General features: G+C 35.8%; 1 protein-coding gene across 9 annotated transcripts; it reads right to left on the bottom strand.

The window, feature by feature from the left end:
• Nucleotides 1-94: 94 nt before the first annotated feature.
• Nucleotides 95-18,665, bottom strand: LOC122293904 (magnesium transporter MRS2-11, chloroplastic). 9 transcript variants are annotated; one of them, XM_043102354.1, is made up of 14 exons: nt 18,200-18,661; nt 13,231-13,303; nt 12,803-12,873; nt 11,568-11,653; nt 11,361-11,451; nt 4,419-4,487; nt 3,892-3,972; nt 3,642-3,807; nt 3,509-3,554; nt 2,570-2,650; nt 2,396-2,478; nt 929-972; nt 687-806; nt 95-425 (listed from the first exon to the last, which is right to left on the bottom strand). In XM_043102354.1, exons 1-13 carry the CDS (start codon nt 18,596-18,598, stop codon nt 711-713), a joined length of 1,386 nt encoding a protein of 461 aa, XP_042958288.1. In that variant the 5' UTR covers nt 18,599-18,661; the 3' UTR covers nt 95-425; nt 687-710. The 9 variants fall into 9 exon arrangements, 8 of the variants coding, with proteins under 8 accessions (XP_042958288.1, XP_042958287.1, XP_042958294.1 ...); XM_043102353.1 differs by having other exon boundaries at nt 95-392; XM_043102360.1 differs by lacking the exon at nt 18,200-18,661 and adding an exon at nt 15,611-16,291 and having other exon boundaries at nt 95-392.
• Between the last annotated feature and the right edge of the window lie 4,881 nt (nt 18,666-23,546).

Raw genomic sequence — 23,546 nt, 5'->3', positions numbered from 1 at the left:
CACATATTTACATTAATACGTGTTTAAATAAATGACAAAAATGTCAAATTACATATTTGTGTGTCATGTAGATATGATAAGTAGCATTTCTCAGTACCCAATAAATTCAGGTGTTTATTCCATTTAATACCCAATAAATTTTCATTCACCAAGAATTGCAAGTCGGTTATACTTTCCAGACTTGCATCAATCATTCTCATGGGGGAGAGTTTTTCTCAAAATGCCAATAATAATTTCAAGAATAATTTTAGTCTCACCTTCATAATGCACATGCACTTACCATTCAGAGTACGGCCCCTCCCTCATTCAGCTTAGGGAATCTGGATAGTGTTGGAATTCACTCTGTCATTGGGCAAACTGAATGCTCTTGCATGCATGATTTTATCAATTTGCTGAAACAAAACGCTCTTGTCATTTGATATCGTCTGTAGATGGACAAAAGATGCGTTTACATTGTAGGTGCTCATACCACAAAAGCATTTTGATCTCATGGGCTTAAATTTTCACTAAGGAACTTTTGACCCTTATAATAACTGAAATTTTTTTGGTTGAAAAATTTGAGTAGGGTTTTTGACTTTAGATTCTTCTGAGTTTGAACAAGATCCACTCTAGGGTCAATAGCTCCTTGTAACTCAAGTGCATGGAAATCATCCTAACAGTATTTGTACAAATTATCGAATCTTTACCTGCACATGGGAAGGATTTTTGGCTTACAGTATCTTCCTTGCCTTGAGATAGGAGTACATGAGAAAGAATGCGACAACACCACCAACAATTATCCCAGCTGTTGTTAGCCAAAATGCAAACTGCATATAATTGAATCGTAAGGGAGTAGTAACATGTCCAAGAGATGGCGTATGGCAGGCAAATGGGAAGTGGCTTGTGTTCTCGAAACGGATAAGTATTCAAACTTTAGAAATCAACATACCACATGTTCTTCTAGATAGGACCTCAAGTTCATGCCAAAAATACCTGCAACCAGTAAAAAATGTCTTGAGCATGGCAGTGCTTGGAACATCCCACTTCCAAATTCAACAATTTGGCAGGCAGTTGGCAATGAATCATTCAGAGGCTTCTTTTTCTTTTTCTTTTTCATAAGTAAACGATTGTATTAAAAGAATAGGCATAGCCCAAATACACAAGATGGTATACAAGAGGTGACACCTATCTAGGAGTGAGAAATAGAAATAAGAAAATCATGAAAACCAAGGCTGTTGAAATCAACAGTTTTGACCCATAGATTGATAATGTTTCATGGATTGATAATGTTTTGACACCAAAAGGATTCCAATAAATGAGCCTTATTCCCCTTTAATTTTTTTTAAATGTTTTTTTATATGACCATTTAGAAATTAGTCCATTATTTGTCCTCTCATCAGGAAAACAAGTGCTCCATGTTACACAATTGATGGCATCAGAAGGGTTGAATAAAAAATAAAAAAAAAATTTGATAAAAAAACTCAAGGTCTTATGATAATAAAATCAGATTTCTAGACGTTATCATTGTTTGAAGGACGTTGAGAGAAATCTGTTTATATGTTTTCTCACTCTTGGTGGCAATGTGGGGTCATGCCTTGTTTGCTGATGGAGTTCCTGTCTCGTTGGAGAGTGCAGTATGGGGAATATAATAACATAATGATTGGGAATGCTGTACCCTTGGCGATATGTGTAATAGGAGATACTGAATGCTTATATGTTTGAGGAACATAATGTTTCGATCTTCAATCTGAACTTCTGAAGCTTCTGCTTATTTAAGAACTCTATGATTAGATTGCAGTGATTTGCCTATTCAAATATGTTAGCGTTCGAGTTTCCAAAGGCTTGGACGTTAATTTGAGTTTTTTTCCCTGTTACTCTTGTATACTTATGTGTGTTAGGATGCCACACTTTTTCTGCTCTCTTTGAAAAAAAATCAATAGTTATCTGAAAAAAGGACCCTAGTAGAAAACCATGACGTTGGTCAAGAAAATAGTCTGTCACTTCATGACCTTGTTTTGAGCAATAAACTCACAATCTTTTTTTATTTTTTGATTAGTTACTCTAACAATCTATTGCAAAACCAAGGTTCCTATTGTTGATATTAATATGCTAATTGTACTTGCAAATTGCGATCCTGCCATTCTATATCAGAAGTGCTTTCTAGTCTTAGAACCGAGTAAAAGAAAAAGGTTTCTAAACAGAAGTTCATGGAGAGGCTTCTATCAGGGCAAATTGTTATAAAACACAAGGCAAGTTCCTGGGTGGTTAGATGATGCAACAGCTATATATGCAAACAAAAATGTGTAATACTTACTGTATATAGTTACTAAAACAATCCCCTTTTGTGTAAGCAACTTGTACAACAATGTGATTAATGTAAGCATAATATTAGTTTTATTGCAAGTGAAAGGCATACCAGCAACTAGAGCCCCAATTGCCACACAAAATGTCCCAACCTGGAGAAGCAACTCCACTCTGCTAACCTCAAGCCTCCGAGAACTGATAAATAGAAGCATTTAAAATTGGTGATGGAATTGTTCAGCACATAAACAAAACACATAGTCCAAAGATTAGAACCAGTTCTCCCAACCTCAAATTCACAGCAATTGAGTCTTCCATTTCTTTTGCAGAGTCAAGAAGCCTTTCAGCCTGACCATGACAAGATTCACATCTGTAAATGAAGCAATGCAATTAAAAGTTAGCCTCATGAACCAACAATTACTTGTCCCCAGTTGTCAAAGTAATACAAAGTTGAGGATGCACCATTTTATTAGCAGCTTCTCAGAAGTTCCTATTGACAAGGAATTATTTTCTTGGTCAAATCTGGACTTCTCATTAAAGTAGAAAGCATGACCTTCTGTGTTGGTTTATTTACATTCATAAGTGGGCCAAAATGGAAAGCAATAATAGTTCAGAAAATTCCAGCCAGGTGCAGCTAAGGGAAAATATTTTAGGTTCATTATATGCACTGGGCCAAGATCGAACAACTTTGTTCACTAACAGGCTAAAGACTAACTAAAACGCATTGGAAGGAAAAAAAAAATCAAATGTTTCATTTTGTACAAAAATTAACTAGCTCAGCTTAAATAAATAATCAAGTATATCTAGCTTGCAAAATTTGTGCTTTTCAGCAATAATAATAGGGATTAGTACCTCTAGCCCAGATATATTAATGTGCCCAACACTGACCAGAGCAACCAATTCCATAGCTTATAGAATTTGTGATATTGACAATTGACAAAATAACCAGATATGTAGTTAAATAAGAGGGTCTGGAGACTAGCTTTATGTTGCTGTCCCCGCCTTTTTTTTGGTTAATAATATGTACACACTGTAAAAAAAGTCAAACAATGGCTTTCTAAAGTAGACACAGATTCTAAGTCAGCCTCTCTCTCTACGAGAAAGTAATGATAATTGAGCAATTAATATATCCCAAAATGTTATACATGAAGCATGTTATTTTGGGCATCAAAATACAAAATATGCCAGACATACTTTTGCATGCTCTAGAAATGGACCATGAAATAACCTTTGAAGATAATTTTCCAGAAGCATCTCGATTTCTTCCTCCTCTTCTGCATATATCAGGATCAAATGAAATGAAAACCCGTACTTACGAATTGCATATGCACTTGAACCATTTCTAACGAACCTGTCCTTACCCTCAGCAATCTGCTTCTCTAAGGGGACAGAGCATTCCACTTCATCATTTCCTTTCTTAAGCGTGCAGTTTTTTCCCATTATACACATAAGGCGTATTTCCTCAGGGTCTTCTAAAAGATCAAGCAACATTTGTCGGAGAGCCCCAGCCCTCGAGCCCAATTCAACCTTCGAAAAAACAAAATAGACAGTACATTAAATAAGAGCACCGCAAAAACACATGCAAGCCATTTTGAGTGAATTCAGTAATACCAATGTTTGCTTGCTAATGCGAAGCTGCTCCAATATGTCAGCAGTTAATCGGTTTGGCAAAACATCAAGGAGAGCTTGTACCTAAAGAAAATGGCAGATTACTGATCATATTTCACTGGATGGCCACTAGAGAGAGAGAGTGAGAGAAAGAGTCATCTCTAGAACGAAGAAACAAGAAATAATTGCATCTGCAAAGCTCATCATTAAAGATTTCTTCTCCTAACGTTGAAGCTTGTTTAATTTCAGAACAAATCTAGAGAGCGCTTTTTTTTGGTACTCGAATGCATTTTCAAAAAGACTTTAGAATACTATTATGAGGTGAAGACATTGCACCAGTAACAGGTCCTACAATCGTTCAAAGAGATTGGCAAACCCATGTTTTTACTGATCTGCAGTTTTATTACAAGGATTACTAAGCTTTATTATAAACTCTTTCCAAAACCAGCGACACGCACACAAAGGAGCCAAAAGAAGAACGTATGAGAAGAAACAAAACAAAAGAATACTCACTATGCTTCAATACTCACACGAGGTTCTAAATTGATTAATCTCTGCTCCAAAAACTGTACGCGTGAAAGCAATGCTGCTTCAACAACCTAAAATACAAGAAAAAAATCTTTTCAAGATTCAAGATAATCATAGGGTTATAAATAAGAGCCATAATAGATAATACATATGCACAAAAGACCTCAAGTTGTGAAGGTCATACCCATTGCCATGGATATTGGATGCATATGCTTGATCATCAAGGCTGTCCTGTCTAAATATCAAGGACTACCTTTTGTAATTTGTCCAGTTTGGTCCAGCAGGTATATGAATGACACAAAGACTTTGTCCTCTTTACCTAATCCAAACCTTTTGGTAATGCCCTTTTCAATGAGGAGCAAGTTGGTGATCTTCTTTGGCCTTAGAATGGGAAGACTAATGTTGCGCTTATTATCCTTAGGAGGAGATAGCTGTAATGATATCTGGTGAATTTAAAATCCTAGGGATGAAAATTGGACCTTAATGAGTAGCAACAAAATATGACTGTCCCACTTACATCCAAACTAAATACTGAGAGAACTAGAAAGAGAATCACTTGAGAGATGTCAGATAACATCTGTTGCAGTTTAGTTTAGCAAGTCATCCATTCCCATCTGATGCGCTTTCCATTCCTTCGTTGGCAACCATTACACATTTTCTGTGTATCACTGCATGCTACAACTTAGGTTCTGTAGGAAGCCTCCACAGCCCTTTCAAGAAATGGCATCATTCCTAGGACTATTTGTTTCAATCCATGAGGTGCTCTGCTTTTCGTCCCCCCTATTTCTGATTACAAGAAGTGATAAATACACAAGAGCCCTCTCAAATTATCATCCAACTTGCAATCACTCCCTCAAACTGACAAAAAGTTGCAATTTGCCCCATAGAAAATTTGACATAAGTACCATTGATAAAAAAATAATAATAATAAAAAAGTTGAAAAACTAAAAGAAAGAAAAACATAAAAAAATAAAATAAAAAATAAAAGTGAAAAAAATATTTCTAAAGTTTTTAAAAATGTTCTTTTATTTTCTTTAAAAGCTTGTTTGAAAAATAAAGTTTTTATGAAAACAAGTTCTTATTCTAATTATTCTAAAAATTATTTCTTTTGAAGTTAAGAAGGGTAATTTGTCATCTTTAGAATCTTTAAGAGTAATTTTGTCTTTTTAAGAGAGGGAGGAAGAGGAGGAGGAGAGGCGGGGGGGGGGGGGGGGGGGGGGGGGGGGGGGGGGACGTTGCAATTTTTTGGTAGTTTTAGGGGGGTGGTACTTGCAATTTAAATGGTAGTTTAAGGGGGATTTATATATTTTTGGCTTATAGGAACTAAGATGCTTTTTCCAAATTTTAATGGGATTAAGCAGAAAGGCTTGCCAATCTGATTTGGTGTGATATTCTCTCTTTCAGTGGCAGATGTTGTCAAATTGCTAAGAAACCGAGAATGCTCAAAGAACTTTGTTGGAAAAAAACTCGTTTCCTATGTGCAGCCTCATTCTCATTAAGTAGGCAATCTTAGAACTAATTATAAGTCCTAACTTTTAGCATCTATACATGGTAACTAAAAATTATATAATATCTACATTAACAACCCCCCTTAAATTGATGCTGGTAAGTCAACCAACAATAATTTGCCAACAAGAAATTGACGCTGCTGTCGAGTCATGGCTTTGGTGAAGACATCAGCCACTTGGAGAACAGAAGAAATGCAAGGAAGAGAGATCACCCGATTTTCCAAGTTATCACAAATAGAATGACAATCAACCTCAATGTGCTTGGTGCGTTCAGGAAGACGGGATTGGTTGCAATCTGAATAGCACTAGTGTTATCAGTATGAAGAGGGGTAAAAGTAGTCTGAGGAAACCCAAGCTCCTCAAGAAGACCGCGTAGCCATACAATTTCAGAACAAGCAGTAGACATGGCACAATACTCTGCCTCAATAGAGGATTTAGAAACACGATCTTGTTTCTTACATCCCCAAGAAATTAAGACATCACCTAAAAACATACACCAACCTGTAGTAGATCGACATGTATTCGAATAGCTAGCCCAATCAGTATCACTATAGGCAACAAGTTGAAAAAATGAGCCGGTAGGACAGAACAACCCACGAGTAGGTGAACCTTGAAGATAGCGGATGATGTGTCGAACTGCAGCAAGATGAAGATACCGAGGAGAAGACATAAACTGACTGACCTGATGAATAGCATAGGAGATATCAGGTCGAGTAGCGGTCAAGTAGATAAGACTCCCAACCAAGTGCCGAAAGAGAGTAGGATCATCTAGAAGGTCCCCTTCATCTTTCCTGTATTTGACATTTACCTCTATAGGAGTATCAATAGAAGATGTGTCCTTCAAACCAGCCAAGGTGATAAGATCTTGAATATACTTATGCTGGTTCAAGAAAATACCATTGGCCCGATGATGAACTTCCAAGTCTAAGAAGTATGTGAGCTGGCCAAGATCTTTCATATGGAAAGTTGCATGCAACAGCTACTGAAACTTAGTAATCAAACTACAGTCAGTGCCAGTAATGATAATGTCATCCACATAAACCAAGAGAAGGATGACACCCGATGCAGACTTGTGGAAGAAGAGAGAAGAATCATACTGAATTTGCATAAAACTGAAGGAAAGAAGTGTATTACAAAACTTCTCAAACCAAGCCCGAGGCACCTACTTAAGCTCATACAGAGAATGCCTTAGCTTACAGACATTATGAGGAGAAGAAATAGTCATAGCAGAGGAAAGTTTCATGTAAATCTCTTCTTGGAGATCACCATGAAGAAATGTGTTCTTCGCATCTATCTGATGCAATTGCACGACTGTGAAGCAGCAATAGCTAAGATGGTGTGAACCATGGTCATTTTGGTAACAGAAGCAAATGTCTCCTCATAATCAACTCCATTTTCCTGCTTGTTACGCAGAGCTACGAGGCGAGCTTTGTACCAGTCCAAAGAGCCATCAAACGAAATTTTACAGAGAAAACCCATTTACTCTCAATAGGTTTGACTGTAGGAGGACAAAGAACAATATCCCAAGTGTGATTCTCAAGTGCTTGAAGTTCTGTTTGCATTGCATTTTGCCAACACTCGTTCCATGGCTTATTTATAGCAAGAGGGAATAGAAATAGAGGATAAAGTAGTAACAAGAGAGACAAGAGAGAAGAAACCATACCAATTAGGGGGTCAAGAAGGACCAGTAGACCGGCGAAAAGCAGGAGCAGGAGCAGAATCAGACACCGGGTTAAGATCGGGAGGGGACACAGAGGAAGTGGAACCAGACTCGTGTCGACTACATCTTTCATACACAAAACCAGGTTTGAACCTTTCTACAATTGTCGGGGAATTAGAAAAGCTAGGTAGAATAGATAAAGATACAACTGGCAGCTCAACATAAGATAGAAAGAAATATTGATTTTCAAAGAAACTCACATTCCTAGAAACCCGTATACGACGAGCATGGGGTCATAACAAACATAACCCTTTTGAGGGATAGCATAACCAAGAAAAACACACTTAACAGACTAAGCAGTAAGTTTATGTCGTTCATGAGCAGGGAGATGCACAAAACAAACACAACCAAATGTACGAAGATTAGAATATAAAGGAGAATGACCAAACAACTTAGAGAAAGGAGAAACATGATTTAACGTAGGAGAGGGTAAGCAATTGATCAAATGAAATGAAGTAGAAAGCGCTTCACACAAAAAACGAGGAGGAACAGATGATTCAAGTAAAAGGGTTCTTACCATATCAAGAATGTGACGATTTTTCCTCTCAACAATACTGTTTTGTTGCGGTGTTGAAGGACAATAACATTAAGAGATGATCCCTTTGCTTTGGAGAAGGCCTAAAACTCATTAGACATGTATTCACCGCTAGAATCAGATCACAAGATCTTGATGCTGGCAGAGAATTGAGTCTTAAGAAGGGCAAGGAAGCGCTGAAAGACTTAAAAAACTTGGCCTTAGCCCGTAGGAAGTAAACCCAAGTAAAACAACTAAAATTATCAATGAAAGTAACAAAGTACTTATAATGTGCATGAGAAACAACAAGTGCAATCTCCCAAACATCACTATGAATAATGTCGAAACATTGTGAGGCACGAGATGCATGAGAAGGAAAAGGTAGAAATTTACTTTTGCCAAGTTTGCATGTTGTACAATCAAAAGAAAGATCAAGAGAAGACCATGCTTTATTTCCCAATAAACCAGAATTAAACAGTACGAAGTCCATCTGAGTTTGGGTAGCCTAGATGTCTATACCACATCTTATGTTTAGGACTAACAACATTACATGCAAAGGAAAGTAAAGGAAAACTAGGGATAATTGAGAAAGGAGAAACATGGAGAGGAAAGATACGTTCCACTTTAGGCCCCTTCGCGATCATCTTCCTGGACACTTAATCTTGCACAATACAACCAGAACGAGAGAAATTGACATTATAATTATTATCAACCAATTGACCGATAGAAAGATGATTTTTGAAGAGGGAAGGAGACACAAAAACATCAGTTAAGGAAGAGGAAAGATCACCAACAGCACTGATAGGTAGAGAACTACCATCAACGGTGTTAATTTTCAGATTTCCATCTTAATTTCTGACATTGAAAAGAGGAACAATAGTATTGGTCATATAATTAGAGGCTCTGGAGTCAAAATACCATGGTTTAGAAGAAATTTTATGATTAGTTGAGAGCCCAAAAGTAGAAAAAACAAAAATGATCGTTTGTTGTACCATTTCAAGAGTGGGTGTGTTCGGATTTGCTAAGGCTGTCGGAGCAGGAATAGGAACAACTGGAGAGGCAGTAGGCAATGTAGCAGAACTAGAGGCACCAGTGGAGGCATGATAAGTAGTACCCTGCTTCCTTTCAGGTAATATGGGACAAGCAGAGATAATATGGCCCGGTTTCTTGCAATAGTTACAGAACTTCTGTGGGCAATCCCGAGTAATATGACCAAAAGCTTTACAACTAAAACATTGGACAGCACACGTCTCTACCCTTATTCCTCCATTGTGCTGCATAAGCCATAGGAATAGGTGCACTAGCAGGAGCCTGACGTGCCATGGAAGCTTGAGTGAACAAACGCTGCTCCTCACAAGGAAGTTCACTCAAACAAGCATCTAGAGATGGGACCAGAGCATGATTCATCATATTAGAACGTGCAATTTCAAAGTCGGGTCGTAGCTTCATCAAGAATTGATCTCGCTTGCTAGTTGCATGCACAGCTTGGATAGCAGAGAAAGTTGCAGCGGGAACATTAGCATAAACAATGTCGGAATAATCAGCCCAAAGAGTTTGAAAACTAGAAAAATATTCCTCAATTGAGAGACTTCCTTGTGTGAAATTAGCCATCTCATTCTCCAATTGAAATCACCTAGCAGAGTTGTCTTGATTGTAAACCATGTTGAGATAATTCCACACAGCAGCAGTAGTTTTATAAGGCCTCAGATTGAGAAGGTGAGGCTCAACCGAGCTAAGGATCCAGGTCATAACTTGAGCATCCTTAATTTCCCACTTAGACAAAGCCTCGACATCTCGAGGTGAGGGATCACTCCCATCAATATGACCCCAAAATTCTTTTCCTTTGAAAAATAATTTAAATTGAAGCCCCCAAGAAAAATAATTTTTGCCAGTAAACCGAATATGAAATGAGTCTGCTTTATCGTATGACATGATGCAACCTAGAGAAAAAAAAAAAAAAAAAAAATAGCCCACCAGAAAATTATTGCAAGAAGCAAAAATATAGGTGCCGAGAACACCCCAAACCAGAGAATACAACCAGAAAAGTGCTGACAAGAAATATTGCAACAGAAACATGAACAGAAGGTGCCTACCAAAGGAAACAAAGCAGGAACCAAAAAAAAATACACCAAAAACTAGAACCAAACCAGAGAGTGCAACTGAGAGTGCCAAAGTGCAGAACACGACCAGAAAACCAAAAACCAGCAACAGATGGCACCGATACCCACAAATGCAGCAATAGAAACAGTCGAAACCCACAAAAGCACCAACAGAAAGTCCCAAAAACCACAAACTCGGACCCCCCGAGAGAGAAAAAAATTCAAAACAGGTAAGAATCATAAACCTGCTCTTGATACCATGTCAAATTGCTAAGAAACCGAGAATGCTCAGAGAACTTTGTTGGAAAAAAACTTGTTTCCTATGTGCAGCCTCTTCCTCATTAAGTAGGCAATCTTTACAAGGTAAGAACTATACAAGGTAAGAAATAATAAAGAATTAATTATAAGTCCTAACTATTAGCATCTATACATGGTAACTAAGAATAATATAATATCTACATTAACAGATGTTTCTTCCAGCAAGTGAGGTGCTGATTGAGATATTCAAATAAACTCACAGAAAACTTCCAACCGAGATAAGAGCAACATCTATAGGAGGGCATTCACCATGTTGCAAACTTCTAACTCTTCATTTATGGATTCATGCTGGCTATGACACTACTGTACTATTTGATTCTCAAGCAGAAATTGCTTGAAAGAGTACAAATTGATTTTAAATCAGAGATTTTCTAACTATAAAAATTTCTATGTCCAATAAACTTCCACATCACGAGCCCCTTGTATCTAATCAATTTTTCCATTCCTTCTCTCTTTTTTAACCCATGTATTATGTACTGTCTCTTCTGTATCTGCTAGTTGATATGCTAAATACAATTATAAGAATTCAGTTTAAGAAAAGTTTAGCAGGTTTAACTATTAGTCTACATTGAGGAAAATCTTTCTGTGCAGGTGGTGTTTTCACGTTGATAATTAATAAAAAAAATATATAGATATAGCCAACTTTCATATCTATAAAAATAATTGAAACAGTACACTATAAAGAAAAGATTGTGCAAAATTTGTAGCAACACAATGGGAACCAGATTATTTAGTGATGTTATGTTTTAGCATGTAAAAACAGGGACTTGAAGGACCAAACTAACCTCAATTTCAAATGGCATACATTGTCCTCCATGCCCATTTTTGGGGTTCAACCGAGGCAGCAAGGTTTCTATGAAGGCCTTCCCTCCTTTACTTCAAGTTATCAAAATATGCAAGTCCACAAAGGTCAGTTCATTCTTGACTATATTAAATCAAAATGAGAACTCTGAGTCTAAGGATAAATGCCCTGTTCCAGAAGATGCGATTACCTGTTATAGTCAAAAATACGGACACACTCATGCATTGCCATTGCTCGCAATGAGCCCAGATTCAGAAGAATAGCATGCTCACGAACCTAGCATACGAACCAGAGAAGAAGCATTTTTTAGGAAGTGATATGAGCATCTGCCTATCAGAAAATGGTGAATGGATGACTTGGGGGATATTGATTGTAGCAAGAATACTTAAATAAAAAAAAAAAAAATACTGGCAAGAACAATCAAAATAAGGGTCTGATTACTTTTTTACACAGCCCTAGCCTGTTCAGTACTATCTGTGAGAACAATACTTACTTCTAATCACTTGTCGATCACATAGCCAAAATAGGTACAAAAGCCTACTAACTCAGTCACACATGCAGAAAGTACAAAGACATGATAAGATTATCTGGCAATGAGTATGTTCATCTTGATGCATAACAATCTCTAACGGATCCATATATCTGCAAATTTTAAGGCCTATTTTTTATTTTTTATTTTTTGATAAGTAAGATGAGTTTTTTTTATGATCAATCAAAGAGAAAGAGTCATAATCAAAATATATGAGGGGAATACAACAAAAACACCTAATGAGAGGCCTATTTCATAGAAAAGAAAGCTGAAGTTATTGGGGACATATATACTGACCATTCCATCCACCTATGATTGTCTAGTTGTGCTTCATGATAATCCCCTTAACCAGTTTTCCCATGGATGCACTCCAAAATTTTGGCCTTATGCCTTTGTTGGAGAAATAAATTCTTTGTCCTGTCTGGTTATTTTTGTCTTCAGTAGATTTATATGGAACCACAAACAGAACCCAACCCAATTGCTCTACTAGAATATAAATGCAATACAGTCTAGTTCATCAAAACAATGATGGCTTCATGTAGTTTTTTGTTTCATACCTCCAAAACATGTGGAGTTGCAGATACAGAAATCTCAAGTGTGTCGGATTGTGTATTTGTTAACAGAATGAAAAGAAATATTCAGTTCACCTTCTCTGAATTACTACCATAGTATGAGATATCAGAACAAACAATTAATACAATACTCAAAGCCCATTATCAAACCACGTCTGGATTTAAAAGCAGGAGTACATTTTGCCTATAAAATCACTTAGAGGTCATTATACGGTATAAACTCCGGCCAAAAGGCAAAGCTGCTAAGGCAAGTCCAATTAATTCAAGCAATAAACATTAAAAAGAATTACTATGAAGTGTTAAAAGTACAAATTGGCATGATACCAGCAAACAAGGCATCGAGTTTGTTAGAAACAGCGATGGATCTACACTTCGGATATCTCGTGGACGAAGGCCTGAAAAATTAATATACCCATTAGAGGAAAAGGAGTAAAGGGACATAAACAAACACCATAATTTCAGGTTATGTGTGTTTCTGTTTCTGTGTGTTTGCGTGTCATGACTTAATATGCAACAGTAAGAAGCATATCTTATGACGCAACAAACAACTACCAGAAAGACTAACTAATCCACAACCCAGACTAGGTATGTAAAGGTGAAAGGTCTCTTCAATCAGGATTCAAGAAAGAGGTACACATATGACAGAAGACAAAAGAGAAGTCAGTAGCGCAACAATCAAATAAGACTAAAAGAGTTCTACTACATCCAAACATGTAAAAAAACTGCAAACCTTTCTGGAATAATTTCCTTACCACTTGATTTCAATAATTGGCGTCTGTTAATTTTCCTAGTAGATACCATCCCATTTGACTTTACCTCTACCACCTACAGGATGGTAAACAACAAAAATGACAACACTTACGGTAAAATGTATTTTCTTTCATGTAACAGATAACATGGAGTAATTAAAAGGAAAAAATAGGTGTTTCTTTGACATCCAACTAAAGTCAAAATCAAATACAACATGTTGGGCTACTTCTATATAGTTAACACAATAAAGTGGGGACAGATCATAAGGGATGAAAGTACATTCCAAAGCCTCAAGGTTTCCAACAGAATAGCAGCATGACGAATGCTGAATATGGAATTTATGGCCACCAGCACCCCTACAACAATAATGAAAACTATAAGGGATGGCTATCTCGGTTACTATCAGATCAATCTCCTGTGATACTTGATTGCAGTGATGTAGATCAAAGCAAAGGATGCTTCAAGTTTAGAAACATGTGGCTAAAAGCTGAAGCATTTGTAGACAAGGTGAAATGATGGTGGCAGTAGATTACTTTTATGGCGCCCCTAGTTTTGTCTTGGCAGGCAAGCTGAAAGTTCTGAAGAAAGACATGAAGAAATGGAAAGGACGAGTTTGGCCAAGTGAAGGGGAGAAAATTATTCTTATGGCGGAGTTAGTGAAATTGATGAATTGGCCAAAGAAAATTCTTTGTCTAAGACGGAAGAGTTGAGAAAGGAGATTACCTACAGATGGAAGGGACTACAGGAAGTTGGAGATAGAAGTCGAGGGCAATTTGTGATGTGGGCCTTGTCAAATGGGTTTGGGATTTAATAGGGTGAAGAAAAATTGCATTTGCATGGTCTCCAAGTTTCCTCGTCCTAAAAAAAAAAGAAGTCAAGGCAATTTGGCTACGTGAAGGTGATAAAATATCAGTTTCTTCCATAAAGTGGCCAATTTGAATTGCCGAAATAATATCATTGCATCTATTATGGTTGATGAGTCAATTTATACAGATCCCACATAAGTCAGAGAGAACATGGGACACTTCTAGTGTAATCTCCATTATGAACAATTTAGTTGGCAGCCCAAGTGGATGGGCTGACATTTGATTCTACTGGCAGGGAGGAGACCAATTTGATGGAAAAAGAGTTTGGGGAGGATATGGTCCAAGAAGTTTTGAAATATTGGAACAATGACAAAGCTCCAAGACCCGATGGGTGTTCATTGTCGCTCTTTCAAATGTTTGGGAGGTTGTTAAATAGACTTTATGAATGTCTCTTTCAAAAGGCTAGCTAATAAGATGGAAATGGCACTGGAAGAGGTCATTTCTAGAACTCAATTGCTTTCTTCAAGGAGAAATAAAGCCTAGATTCAGTTTTTATCGCCAATGAGTGCATTGACGGTAGACTGCGATCAGGGATTCTAGGAATACCTTATAGACCTAGAGAAGGCCTATGACCCAATTTTCTGGTATTTGCTATAATGATGTGGCTTTGGTGAGAAATGGTGCAGGTGGATTGCACTGTATTTCTTCAATATAGTTTTCCATTCGGATCAATGGTTCTCTATTTGGCTTCTTTTGCAGCTCTCGACTTGAGACAGGAAAATCCATTATCTCTCTTACTGCTTGTAGTTATCATGGAGGCATTGAGTAGAACGTTGACTATGGATGTAGAGAGAGGACTGGACTCCAATCAAGTATTTTGGCCAATTATGGAAATTGGAGGAGATGCTTTGTATCACATCTCCTTTTCGTTGATGGTACATTGATTTTTTCTGAGGATAATGTAGATGAGTTTTTTTTTTTTTCTTATGCTGCCTATTATTATGCTTTGAAGCTACATCCAAATTGAAGATTAACTTGGCCAAATTAGAATCATTTCCTATGGGGACCATTAAGATAATTGACAGATTGGCTAGTGTTTTGTAATGCAGGTCTAGGGTGGCAGCTTTGTATTGAGTACTTACAGTGACCTTTGGGAGTGTCATTTAAGGCAAAAACAATTTGGGATGACATTGTGCAGAAGATGAACTGACATTTGACATGATGGAAGCAACTCTATTTATCAAAATGAGGAAGGCTAACTTTCATCAAAAGTACTTTTTGAAGCATTATGGGAAGTAGTACGGTTAAGTATGCAGCATATGGGATCTAATGAAATCAACAGTCCTTATGGCGTTGGTGTATGAAGAAATATAAGGAAGGGATGGAGGAGCTTCTCAAACTTGATCAGATTTTAGGTAGGTGATGGGTCTAAGATCAGACATTGGCATGACATTTGGTGCAGCGATAGGCCATTGAAAGTTATGTTCCTGGAGCTGTTCAGAATTTCTTGTGACAAGGATGCATCGGCAGGAAACCATTGGCAATGCATGAATGATACTAGCCAATGGAATATCACCTTTATCTGAGCTGCAAACAATTACAAATTGGAGTCCTCTTCATCATTCTTCAATCTATTGTACTGTTCCAGAATGGGCGGTGTTGACAAGGACAACATAAAATGGATTCCATAAAAATGAGGAGGTTCAAGGTCAGCACTTCTTATCATGCATTAAGGCCCACAAATACTCCTTCTTTGGAAAGTAGTTTGGAGGAACAAAGCCCCTTTACAGATGCGTTCTTTGTATGGACAGCTGCATTGTAGAGGATCCTTACTATGGACAATTTGAGGGGAAAAAGAAAAAGAATATCAGTACTAGATTGTTGTTGCATGAGCAAGAGGAGCAGTGATGCAATCGATCACTTATTGTCGCACTACAAAGTAACATGAAGAATTTGGGCCACGATGTTCAATATTTCTGTCATTGCCTGGGTGATGCTGCAAAGAGTCACTATTTGGAGAACAAAGAACATGAGTCACTGCAGTGCAGAAGCTTGTTGGCTTGTTTCTTCATATCTGACGCGGTGCTTGAGGATGGAACAAACTGTACAGAACTTCAAAGATTGCAAGAAAACAGTGGATGGGCTTAACTCAGTTCCAAAAATGCTGTGTATGGATGTTGGCTCATAGTAGATCAGTCTCTCCTAGCTATTGTTTTCTTCCTTCCTAATCGGGTGCTTTCTATCACATACACCTTGTGTACTTACATTATGCCCCTTTAACTTTGAATTATTTATCAAAAAAAATACTAGGAGCTATGCAATATGATGAAGAATGATCAGTCATTGAGGAAAAAAAAAAAATGCTTTCTACATTAATAAACATCATAAATTGAGAAAATTAATATGGTGCTCAAAGTGAAATATACATAATAAAATAAACAAAACCAAGAAGATAAAGTTAGTACTAATGCAGGAAAAATAAGAGACACAAATTGATTTAATATGGTTTGCATGCATGAAAGGTATAGACATCCCTTTTGCTGGTTGAGTAAGTAATGTATACTTCTTGTATACTGGGATAAACCCTTCATATTAATAAAATTCTTACTTATCAGAAAAAAGATTATGTACCTATGTGTGTTAAACAGTTTAAGTAGATAATACCTTCATTCTTGGAAACGTACAAACCACAGACTGCTGGATGTATCCTCTTCCTAATATTATATGCATCCAATGCTTAATTCTCATATTTCATTCTTTTGGCTTGGTTCAAAGCCCTTTTGGAAGATTTCTTTTTGAGAACTATAGCCTATATCTGTATCATCTTCACATCAATGGGAATGGTGTTACCTTCAGTCAAGTGTTCCTGAGTATTACATTTCTTTTGGTGTCTAAAAATTCTGAGCTACACATATTTGCTTTTAGATTTCCTTCCAGTGGTAGTAATCGGCTGTTTTAATATTCATCCATGTCATGTATGACAGCATGATCATGCCAATATCTTGGCAAGCATACCTTTCTACACCGCTACTATATATTACTGAGTACTGTTATTCTAAGACCTCTACACTACACACTGCTTATGTGGCATAATTTGATTTGGAAGACAAATTTTAAAATTTGAATCTTACCAATCAAATCTTACCTTTTGAGTAATGCGAATGATGTGCTCTACACACTGGCTTGAGAATAGAATAATTCTATATTAATTTCTAAGTGAAGGGGACTATGGCCTAACTTCGAATTTGGAGGCAAATAAATTGTTTCTGGCATTTAAACTTCGTTTTGGTAGCTATACCAAGACTTGGAGATTTTACTGTAATTAATCAATGTCTTAAAAAATCTGTTCTTTGCGATTTCACCTATGCAGTTCTGTTTGAACTTTAGTGCATGAGTGGTAAACTACATTCTTACTATGCCTTTCGAGCTTTGAAGTTGTTAGGTGATTTCTAGGAAAAACGTTGTTTTCGAAACTTAAAGCATTATTTGGGTACCACATAAATCTATTCTTTGGCTTATTATTTTGATATAGTAAGTCATGTCATCCATACCAGGAAAGCACCTAATAATTTTCCTTTTTGCCCATCTTTCTTAGTATTCCTTTGGATAACGCTTCATTTTAAATCAGACATTTAGTTCTTCAACACTCTTCCTGAAATCATTGGAAAGATTCTCGTATATGGACAGGTAAGATAACTGTTAGTTGCGTAAGCATTCTTTATTATTGTAAGCATGATTAGGAGTTCTAAAACTCGCAATTTTTCTACTCATAAAATAAAAAGCATCGGGTTAAATGAAGGAGAAGCAAAAGATATTAAGGATGGAAGGATTGCATGGAAGAAGAAAACGTAACTGCCTTGGGCGTGCGCGCAGTACGTAACAGAATGCAAAGGAAAGCAGAGAAATGCGGAGAACGTGGAAATGAATTGTGAAAATGGAATCTATCTTATTCCTTCACGTACATGTGCTATTTATAGTTACAAAGAATAACAGAAAATAATGAATAAAACTCAATATATTTACAGCTCATCAATGGAATAACACGTCAATCTGGAGGCCTCATAGATGTTGAAGAATTCTCTTTTTCTAACTTTGACAAAAGACAAGAGGAAGGCAGAATTCTAACTTTGACAAAAGACAAGAGGAAGGCTGGAAAGAACAATACCTCGTACACTGGCTCGCGAATCCCGAGAGAAAGAGAATCACTAAGCGAAGTGGACACCCTCTGAGGACCAATCGATCCAGTGGTCGGCACTGAACTCTGGTGCGGGGCCTTCGGGTCGTCGTCGTCGTCGTCGTTGCCAGAAGTGGCTATGGTTTCCCGTTCGATCAACCGGTCCTCCTCCGCCGTTGATTTCGACATGCATATCACTCTGGACGAAGGGGCCTCCTTGATCACAATCGGAGAAATCGCAGAGACCTTGCTCTTGTGCGACGGCGCCCATGGGGACTGGAGGAAGCTGGAGCTGGAAGCGAGGTCGGGGAAGAGGAGTTGGTGAGTTGTTGCGGATGGAGAGTGATGGGGAAAATGGAGCAGATAGGGGGAAGAAGGAGTCAGAGCCATTGCTCGGTCATGGAGATTGGATCTCTGATTCTGCAACGATCATAGGGTGATTAAATCTTTTTTTTTTTTTTCTTTGAAAAAATAAAAAAATCATAAGGAATTAGTGACCGTTATTTCGTGGCTCAGATTTTGCTTCGTGCTCGCGCCTCTACCTCGTCCTCACGTGAATTCTTTTTCTTTTTCATTTTTCTTCTCCTAAGAAATAAAATTTATATATTCTCCTTGTGGAAAAGTTACTTTGCCTCCGACAGTGTATCATTCGGTAAAAAAAAAAAAATATATATATATATATATATATATTTAATGATTAAATAAGTGATTTTAAATATATTAATATATATTTAAATATTTAAATATATTTAAAAAAATAAAAAGTAGCGTACAGTCAAGTAGAGTGGTGTTATTTAGGTGACAAAATAGCCTGCTTCTTCTTCGAATACGAATCATCTTGGATGTCAAAAAAATTAGAAATCAGACTGATACCTGTAATGACGGAGGATCATAAATAAATTTTTAAAAATATATATTAAAATAAATATGTTGTTATTCTCTAGTCTTTTATTTTAAAAATAAGAGAAATAATTTTTAAAAATAAGAGAAATGATTTATACAAGTTTCAAATAGGCAAGTCTCATACAAATCTTTGTAATACAGTGGACTTTATATTAAAAAAATATAAAAAAACTATTTTTTATTAGTGGGACCTAATTTTTTTTAAATGGCTTATATAAAACTTATCTATATAGAATTTGTATCTAGCATTATTTTTTTTTAAGTTTCTTATTTTCTGAATTAAAAAATGATAACTAAAAATGTATAAAACTACATGAGTAAATAAAAGATAATAAATTAAATTAATAAAAAATTATGAATTTTATATATTAGTCAAATACCAAGATCTATACTAATACAATATCATAAGTTGTACATATAATCATATTTATAGCTAATATATATGTATGTATATATGAATATGCATACAAACATAGATGTTTAATGCATATTTTTAATATATATTGTTACTTGATATATGATATAATATACATATAATACCTACATTTATATATTGCAATACACATGACATTATGTGTTATAATATATACGGGCGAGCTTTTGAGTCAAGCCAAGTTTTATAAGAACTTAATCACAAATATTAATTGAATTAAGTAGAGGATTATACAAATTGTATTATTTAATAATTAATCATAAATTCATATTCACAAACAGGTGATCTAATAAATAAAATCGGGCATGAATAGAGTTAATCGAGCCGAATTCGATCTATTTATTGAGTAGCCTATTCAAATTACATATCTTATTTTAAGCATTGCTTGGGGGTGACCTAGGCATGCACAATGTTTTCCGGCAGCGCTTGCGGTGATCTAGGGTTTTTAATTTTTTGACATTATTTATTGTTTTTTAAAGTGATTTTTTTAAATTATTACATGTGGCATCAAATCATTAGTGCTTAGTCGCTTTTTAAAAATTTACTCACAAAATTATTAAAATTATCATAGTTGAAAGCATAGGGAATAAAAGAATTTAAAAAAATATAATATATAGGGACAAATTTTTCAAAAAAATAAACCATATAAACTACTTAAACATTTAGTGAATCTTCTTCGAAACTCAATAACTACTTTTTTTTTTTTTAAGGATAAATTTGAAAAAGTTATAATAATGAAAAGAAATACTTTCACTATCTAACCAGAGTCTCCCAACCTGCTGGTCCTTCTTTCACCATCTTCTTTACCACCTTCGCTTTTTATCTAATGGGAATCAAGTTTCTCCTCCTCTACACCAAGCATTCCAAGCATGGATGTTCCGTAACATTGGTAAGAACCACCACCACGCTCAGCTGTCAAGAACGCAAGTATCAAATGGAGCATGATCGTAGAGTTTTCATGCATGTTCAGGGTTGAATCTTTCAATGGCCAAGGTGAAGGGGAAGAGGAAGTCAAAGTTAATGAGAATCCGAGGAGAGAGAAGACAAATTGGAGTTAAGAGTACTTCTATAGTCACTGAAGAAGTGTTTCGAAAGTGTTTTGAAGTTGACTCTGCTGCATTTAGTGCTGCATGGGAGTTATAGCTCGAGTTTTCTGTTTTTTCTTTTTTTAAATTTCATAAAAATATGATGTGATGCCTAGCTGTTGTACCAAACTGACATCAATTTTTTTTTTTTTTTGTCTTAGTTGAATAAAATGAGAAGATTATTTTTTAAAATGCCTTTGTCGAAAGAGACCCATTGCTATATTATTTATAAATTAGAAATGTTAAATAAAGTTAATTTGAATTATCTTAAGTAGCAAGTTTTTATAAAGTTTAGATTTTTGCTCGTTTTATAGTTACGTCATTTTGTTATTTGTACTTTTAAGTCGTAGAAGAGGCTACTAAAGTTTCCTAAAAAATAACACGCTTTAAAATCAAGAGATTTAGACCATTTTTCTAAGAAAATATAAAAAGAAATAAGAGTTTTTCTTAGACTTTTTTCCATACTTAATTTAAGCTAAGTAAACTCTTATTTAAAAAATTTTCAAATGGAAAGTTATTCCCCTGAAGTTGTGGTAATGGTGGGGAGTAAATTAATAACTTCACACCTATGTGGACACAATATGGGTCATGACCAACAAGAAAAATGATAAATACATGTCATTTTTTATAATATTTTACATAATTATGTTTTCAATTACGGAGCATTTTTATAAGACACCTTGTAAAAGTCCTCTGGAAGCTTCGTATTTCTAAAGTACTTCCATCTAAATACTTCTAAATGTGGTTCTTACATCTTCTAGTTTTCCTTGGACAACATGACCATATTTAAACTCTATGTCTCGAAAACACATTCCTCCCTTAGCTTTTGAATCTTCCATCTTAAACAGACTCTTCCATTGAATTTCTATCTCTTCTTGATTATTTCTCCACCAAAATTAAGAGAGCATTGCACCATCCTTACACAACTTCCTTATAAGTTTAAAAACACTCATAGCATATGTCAGTAGACTATAGAGCAGCCTTAATAACTACCTCCTTTCCAGGTTTTGAGGGGAAATTGTTTTCCCAATTATTAATCTTTTGCCAACTCCTCTCTTTAATACACCTAAATGATATTTAGATTTCCCTCTTTAATACACCTAAATGATATTTAGATTTCCCCTCCATATCTGAAAGTCCTAAATATTTGTCATAGTTGTCACACATAATAGCGCCTGCTTCTCTAATCATCTGATTTATAATTTTAGCACTGGTATTTGAATTGAGAAGAATGGAGGTTTTCTACTTATTGAGGACCTAGCCAGATGCTTTTTCATATTGTTTAAGAACAACTTGGATCCTTAACCATTCTATCTAGTTTGCTCTGCAAGAGATTACACTGTCATTAGCAAAAAACAGATGGTTGATCCCGGTACCTCCTCTAGCTACTACAATCCCTTTTGTTTCGCCTCTGTGCTTAGGTTGATTTAAAAGAGAACTTAGCCACTCAACACATAGAATGAAAAGATACGGTGAAATGGATCTCCTTGTCTCAACTCTCGAGATGGCACTATTTTTCTCCAGGTTCACCACTAACCAAAACAGCATAATTGACTAAGTTCACACAACTCATTACCAATCTGATCTATTTCTCTCCAAATCCTAACTTCTTCGTAATGGCTTCTAGGTATAACCATTCTATTCTATCATAAGTATTAGACATGTCGAGTTTTAAAGCCATACTCCTTGTACTGTCTCTTTGTTTTGTCTTCATTGAATGTAACACCTCATAAGACACCACCACTATGTTGTCAGTGACCAATCTTTTAGAAATATTGAAGACACTTTGACTATTAGAAATAACTTCAAGCAGAACTCTTACAAGCTTATTTGCTAGTACTTTTGAAATCAATTTATACAACACATTACAAAGAGAAATAGGCCTATAAAATTTACAAAGATGGGATTTTTCACTTTTAAAATTAATGTAATATAAGTATGATTCAGATAATGTTGTATATTACCACCATTTAGAAAAGTAAGAGCAACCTTACATGCCTCCTCCCTTACAATTCCCTAATGTTTTTTTGTAGAAACCGGTTCCAAAACCATCTAGTCCAGAAGATTTGAGGGGTGTCATTTGATTCAACGCTTCTTCCAATTCGATGGTGGAGAACTCCAGGTCCAATCCCTTATTCACCTCCTCTCCGACTCTTACTTCAACTAACTGCAAACATACATCCATATCTTCTGTTGTGGTGTGGGATGAAGTATATTACTATATATTCCTTTGAATGACTCTTAAAAGCTTCCTCAATCTCAGCTTGCTCAGTCACTATTCTATTTTGAGTATCATTGATTTTCCTTATGAAATTCTTTTTCATTCTCTAATTTGCATAAGCATGAAAGAGTTTTGTATTTCTATCCCCATGTTGATACTAGTATCTCATCGTTAGTAAAATTCGTACCTCGTTGTGATTTTTGTCCAATAGGTTCTTCCTCAATGGCCTCAATTATCTCATTTGTGGATTATATGAAAAAGTCATTGTTATTTAGAAGATTTGTGAAATAGGCATCTTGGTGAGTTCTTAAATCTATTTCTATTAGAGAATATAGAGAAATATATAGCTTACTTCTATAACTAACTACACTTAGACAAGCGAAAGAGATATTTGAGTATCACAACAGCCATAATTTTTTAATATCACATATCATAAAGAACAGCAGCGAGACATCACAAATAAGATTTCATTAACTAGTTTGATTTCAATCTATTTAATCATCCCTAGCTTATAACAACAGCAAAGAGACATCACAAATAACAACAATAAAGGAAAATCACAAATAAGGTGAATTGGCCAAGCAAAATAATGAAACCCTCGATAAGAAAAAGTAAGGCATAAGTTTGGGCACGAGTTAAAAAGATTTATCGGCAAGAAAAAGAATTAAAGATATTTTATTGTACCTATTTTATTGG

Source organism: Carya illinoinensis, chromosome 14, assembly GCF_018687715.1.
Source record: "Carya illinoinensis cultivar Pawnee chromosome 14, C.illinoinensisPawnee_v1, whole genome shotgun sequence".
Lineage (NCBI taxonomy): Eukaryota > Viridiplantae > Streptophyta > Magnoliopsida > Fagales > Juglandaceae > Carya > Carya illinoinensis.
Note: the sequence above shows the minus strand (reverse complement) of the source record. Positions and strands in the feature narration are given on the sequence as shown.